At 40.9% G+C, this 6383-nt stretch overlaps 1 protein-coding gene across 2 annotated transcripts in view; it reads right to left on the bottom strand.

The window, feature by feature from the left end:
- mettl16 (methyltransferase 16, N6-methyladenosine) overlaps positions 1-6383 on the bottom strand; it is a 23902-nt gene that overhangs the window by 2747 nt on the left and 14772 nt on the right. For both annotated transcript variants that reach the window (XM_014005300.1, XM_014005301.1), the window contains exons 7-8: positions 3669-3738; positions 2882-2971 (exon numbers count right to left, since the gene is read on the bottom strand). In XM_014005300.1, the coding sequence (XP_013860754.1) occupies positions 2882-2971; positions 3669-3738 (160 nt within the window). The remainder of the gene's footprint in view (positions 1-2881; positions 2972-3668; positions 3739-6383) is intronic.

Below are 6383 nucleotides of genomic sequence, written 5' to 3' on the forward strand. Positions count from 1 at the left end.
ATATATATATATATATAGCCACTCCTAAAGCCTAAAATTCCAGAAGGAGCTACTCTTCCTGCATACCATATATGGTCACAGATAAAAAAGCAGCAAAGAGATGTGATGCTGGAGATTTCACCTCCAGGCAAATGTTGTAAATCTAATTCTGACCCCCTTCTCTTTTTTAAATCCCAAACCTCAGCATGGACTTCCCTGATCCAACCTGGAGCCAGAGGCCTGAATGATCAACAGTGAGCCTCAGGTCTGTAAAGGAGCCGAGCCGTCTGCACGTGCTTTCAGCTGCGTGTGCATCCTCCTCTTCTGTCTGTGTTCAACCAACTTCTTTATTCACACGTTCGGTACATCTTCTTCATCTAAAGATCCTTTCAACAAAGAACCACAGGGCTGATGTCATCTCATCTTCAAACCTGAATCAACTGGTTCTGTTTTACTGCTTGATTTTAAAAATTAACGCCCCTGCAGGAGCGCTCAGGTCAACATGCCAGCTTTGTTTTTAGATGCTCCGACACAGAAATTACAAAGATGACTGAGTTAATGCAATAGGCCAAATCTATTGAACAGGTTCTCTGTTYTAATACTATGGAAGAGGATTAGGGCCACTGAAGGAAAAAAAAAATTCTGAATTTTTTTCTCAGAATTCTGAGATTAAAGTCAGAATTCTGAGTGATCAACCCTAGCAAACCCTATTAATCACGTCAAACTCAAGGCACACGGACCAAATGTGGCCCGCCACAGCATTTTACGTGGCCCACAAGCGCTTCAAACATGTATTAATGTCTTTAAAAACATCATATACTGTTTTAAAGCCAGCAGTGACCACAAACTACATCTCCCATTATGCATGTCGATTGGTTTATTGTGGAATGACAGATCCCATCCTGGCAAAATTCATCATTTCTCAATTTTGCTGCATTTTTGCCGGCTAATTTTGATGCAGCCCAGTTTTATTGGGAAGTGGGATTGTCCCACTTACAAGTTGTAACTTTCAAATGGAATGCCCCTCCAGTGGGAATTCCCTGTTAGGAAGTGGGAACATTCTAAATTCAAGACAGCAGCTACTCATCACAACTCAACAGTGAGTAAAACTCTCTTACTTTTACCTTTAATAGTATTTCTGTTTTATTTTAGTCACCCGTACACAGTTCTTCTCAGTGTTAAAAATACGTRTTAAAATGATGTTTCTTTGCAGGAAATACCACGTAGAGCTCAGTTATTGTTTGTTACCAGTAGGGATGTCCTGATCAGATACTCAGTATCAGTATCGGTGGCAGATATGGCCATGTTTTTGAAAATCGGGTAGAATCGGATTTAGTCATGTGATCGGGCCGATCCAGTTTTCAGCATCATCACAATTTGTTTAGTGTCCCAACTTTTTTGGAATCCACTTTATAGTTTCACTCTGAAAACTGTGTTCCAAGTTGTTCTGCATTTTTGAATGTTGTAATTTTAACATCTTAAAATCTAAATTTAACATAAAAACAAACCCCCCAGTTGATTAATTAAGCGATCAGCTTTCTAATTTTCCTCCTACATGAGCGTCAGGAAACCCTCATCATTCCAGATGTTTACACTGGGTTGCCAGTATAAATGGTAATATAACTGTAGTGATAAAAAGATGGGTAAGTAGGTCACAGCTGTCACGTGTTATCGTCTGTATGTGACATAAACGAACGTGTCGTAGGGCGGGCACACACGCACACACACACTTAACTGAAACAGGCAAGATTAGGAAGTGAACCATGCAAAGACTCAGATGTGCAGAAACTTCCATCATGTCAGCGTTTACTCCACACGGTAAACACACATGCTGGGGGGGTCGGGCTGCTAATGACGACGAGTCATTTCTGAGTGTGAATCACGGTGGATCTGCGTGAGTGTGGAGGAGGAAGAGGAGGAGCAAGAGAAGGAAATGTAGGCCAATCATTCTGCTCAGCTGCTTTAAAAGCTAAAACAGAGACGACTCCAGTAAACAGTCGTCATCTCCTCCACCCAACTCTGCGTGATTCAACACTGCAGCTTCATTTTTTATCATCCTCGCTCTGCGTTACACTTATTTCTGTTTATCTCAGACTTTGGTCCTGTCCAGACAAACCACTGCCCTGGCTACTGTTGCCTGGCTACAGGGTAACCACTTAAACATCTCCCCGGAGGAGAGGAGTAAAGCAAACTAACAGAGCAGGGCTTGGTGAGGAGGAGAGGAGTCGACAGGACAGACGTGRTGCATTATTCAAAACAAGATCATCAGACTGGTTATAAATGTTTAGTTCTGAATTCAAGCTGGAATCRTGCATTTTGTTAAACTCCAGAGACACAATTCAACACAAACTACATCTGAAGCCAGAAATCAGCTTGTTAGGCATTAAACATGTCTGCTATGAATGAACCAGTGTTGTGTGTAAACAAACATTTTAGGCACTTTATTACTAGAGATCCTTCAGATGATCGTTATTATCATTAATATCATTATTATATTATCATGGTTAATTTCAGATATTAGCTCTTCATTAGCTGTTTAAGTCATTTGAAAATCCATTGAATTGATTTATAATGTGATTAAAATTAAAGTGTGATTGAAATAAATTGGATTAGAGTTTTGTGAACTGTTGCTGCAAGATATTTTGTGGTTGATTATCCGAATTTCAGACACATATATTTATCAATTGTAATCATATTAATAGTTTAAAAAAATCAACAAGTCTCTATTTAGATTTAGTGTTGTTTCTTGGACTTTATTCCTTGTTTACTATGACATCACATCTGGAGTGTGACCAGATCTGTTTTATTAATGAGAACTGAATCGACCACCTGYGCAGAATTCAGTCTCTCATTTGAATACAATCTTTCACTGCAGTATGAATAAACCAGGACTGAAACTTACAGGAACAATCACATCTTCATAGAAACTCCAGGCCAGCGCCCACCTCATGGTCCGGCCCTGGCAGAACTCGGTGTGGGTCACTTTAGGCACCTGAACAACAAGGACACACATTATAGATAAAAAACAACACCATGAACAAAACACTGGTAGGTTTCCATTTTTTTTGTGATTATCTTCCTTTAATATAAAGAAGTAACTCCCTGTGCACGCATGAGATTTCCAGGTACTCCGGTTTCTTCACGCAGACCAAAAACATGCATTTGAGGTTAAACTGGTAACTCTAAACTGTCCCTAGGTGTGAGTGTGAACGGTTGGTTTATGTCCCTGTCCACAGTGTCCCCCACCTCTCGCACAGTGACTACTGGAGATAGACACCAGCTCCCCAAGACCCAGAAAGGAGAAAGCTCTAATTAGCCAAATTAAAAAACAAAAACAACAAAACAAAACACTTAGGAGAAAATGGAGTAATGAGTGATGAAAGTATGAGCACATTAACTAAATAAGGTTTCTTTTTACACTCGGGTTAAAACGAGGCGTCAGTCTCCTCCCCTGGGTGTTCGCCAGAGCTGCACTCACTCTGATGAGCGGTGGCGCCGGCCTCAGCCCTCTGCAGCAGGGTGGAGGAGGCAGGTGCAGAYAGTGGGTTAGACGGGGTGTCTTCCCTGTTATAAAGCAAAAGCTGGCTTATTTGTGAATGGCTAGCTTGTTTTAACCAGCTGCTGCGTTAACTGAGCTCTTCCTCTATAAGCAAATTTTCTCCTTTTCCTCGTTCTGAGTGGAAACTCACCCTTTGCTTTCTCAGCTCCTCTTTCAAAGGTGTCAGGCTACATTTTTTCCCCAACATGCAGCTGTACCACCTGCAGAAAAAAAAAACCTCACATCAACTGGGTGTTTACGTGCATCTGAATGTGTGAGACGGGGCCAGAGCCAAACTACAAAGCAGAGATCAAACAACCAGAGGCAGGCTTTAGGGAGCAACACAAAGGCTGAGAGAAACCAGGAAAACATCCGGTGCGCTTGGTCCTGCAGCGCACAAAAAGCTGTTTTTGAAGTTAAAGCTGAGGTGGAGACCTGATCGATAATCTCCACTGTGCAATAAAGACGAGTTTAATCAACGAGCGGTGGTAGAGTCCAGCTGGGAGGAGAGACGAAGCCAGGTGGGTCGGGCTGGATCCTCAGGGCTAAAGAAGAGACGACCTGTAGCTTTTCATTGTTTCACAGTTCAAACTTTCACATCTGAGAAAGCTTTGTTATTACTGAACCAAAGATACAGCTGCAGCAGAGACATACACAACCATCTAGAGGAGATTATTTCAGCAAGAGAGCAACATGCCTCTGATGCAAAACCCTTTGGGTGTCAAACTGTCCAGCCTGTAGTCTGAGAGCAGCAACTGTGAAATTAAACTCTAGCAACAAAGGCAAAAACAGTGGTGGTGGGGTCAGTAGATGTAATTGTTGTAGCAGTAGTTGTAGTAAAAAGTTAATTCAAAAATAACCGTTATCTACAATTTACAAACAAATAAATAAAGTTTCTTGGATATGGTATATAATGAAAAATAAAAGTAGAGATGTTCTATCTYAAGGTTTAACTTTGTGATAAGGTATAATTTCATGAGCTACACTAAATATCTGCATAATCCCTCTAGAAATAAACAAAAAAGTGAATAGTTTCTTTAAAGGGGTATTATTTATTTTCCAGGTACATACTTCCAATTCTACACCTCAAACAAGTAACTTTATCTTCAGTTGGTATGAAAATGCTGYAAATATCAAAAATAAATTTGACTTTGCATCAGTTTTTCTAAATGCCTTGAAATTGGTCTCTGTCTCTTTAAGAACCTCCAACTAGTGCTGGGCGGTATACCGTTTCATACCGAAAACCTGTTTTTATTTTTGTTATGATATGAGTTTTCTGAATACCATTCAAATCGGTTTAAACAGCCTGAACACATTCGGAACATWTTGTCGCGTGCGCCAGTGMACTGTTTCCCAGGGGACACTTTTCCTCACAGCACTGTTAGCAAGCTAATGTTATTGTTGGAGCAGCTTCTCAGTAACTGGAGGCGGGTGTCRATTCCGCTACTTATACTGACTGACTTAAAAAAAGATCTCCAGTTTTAAATATCAAACCAATACCGACTTTCTAAAAAAATTACCAATATTAATGCCGATATATCGTGCATCCCTAGTAAAAAGCCAATGAATAGTTCCTGTGCTGCAGAAAGAGAGTAGCTTCAGATGACYGTGGTTTACTAATCAATAAGCTGTGTTTGTACATTTTATTATCWGCTGAGCTCTGATAAAAAGAAAAATACAGTCAAATACAGTGACACTGGTATAATTGTTGGAAACACTGTGGCATGCCGCCCAGCACTACCTCCAACCGTTTCTGACATTCCCACTTCAGTACTTCTTCACAACAATGCTTCATGCTGTTTACAATCTTTGATAAGGCCCTGTCACACTAGACAACTTATGCCAACTTATGAATATTTTAAAGATGTCTACATTGAAGCTGGAACTGAAAAAAAAAATCAACAGGAAATTTGTTTTCGGCATGTATACATAATGTAATTCTAACAAATTGATCAAATATATAACTTTAATTACCAATTTAGACATAAAATGTGTTTCATAAGTTGTCTAGTGTGACAGGGCCTATGGGAGTTTTGTATTTTGTTGTAAAAAAAAAAGGAAGCAATATTATATTTATTGGTTTTGGAAAATGGCATTGAATGTGATTAGTTGACTTGTGGAAACTAACGAGTCAGAGTGTAAAACAGGACCCTGATGTGTGGTTAGCGAGGTATGAGGATGACCAGAAGGTGGAGGTGGGYGCAGGGGGAGCGACATGTCGAGCCTGAGCTGACATAATAAAAGATTGATCACCTCTAATATTCACAGATGTTTGCCACTTCTGCTCACAGCGGGCAGAGGAGGAACACCCAGAATCAATCCACCAGCAGCTCTTTAAAGAATCTGAGAGAGAAGCTGCGGAAGCTGTCGGTCTTCCCTCTTCACATTTCTAAATTGCAGGCATGTAATTAAAGTCTGGATGCAAGAAATAATCATTTTCATATTAAAAAAAACTGATGAATTCTGAGCATCGCATCAGTTCTAACTGCAGCTTTGAGCTCCTGTGTGACAGTAATTAGCCTTTGGTGGAAGGAGGGTGAAGGAGCAGCTCGGGGTGTCTCACTGGACCGAGTGTTAACAGCTGGCACGGTTACCATGGACACCTGGTAGCTCTGGTGTCCCAGCATGCTTTGGGGAGTGACAGCCGGCTCTGCTTGGTTTGTCTGGAGCTTTGAAGTTAAATAAATCTGGATCTGCTCCGACTGTCTGTTCTCGCTGTACGAGCATAAAACAGGGACACGCCGGAGAACAGGCAGGTGCTAACATCAGATCCTCTCAGGACACTCATCTCTGCACTGAAGCATCACACACACACACACACACACACACACACACACACACACACACACACACACACACACACACA

This window comes from Austrofundulus limnaeus, unplaced genomic scaffold (genome assembly GCF_001266775.1).
Source record: "Austrofundulus limnaeus strain Quisiro unplaced genomic scaffold, Austrofundulus_limnaeus-1.0 Scaffold29, whole genome shotgun sequence".
In the NCBI taxonomy this organism is placed as follows: Eukaryota; Metazoa; Chordata; class Actinopteri; order Cyprinodontiformes; family Rivulidae; genus Austrofundulus; species Austrofundulus limnaeus.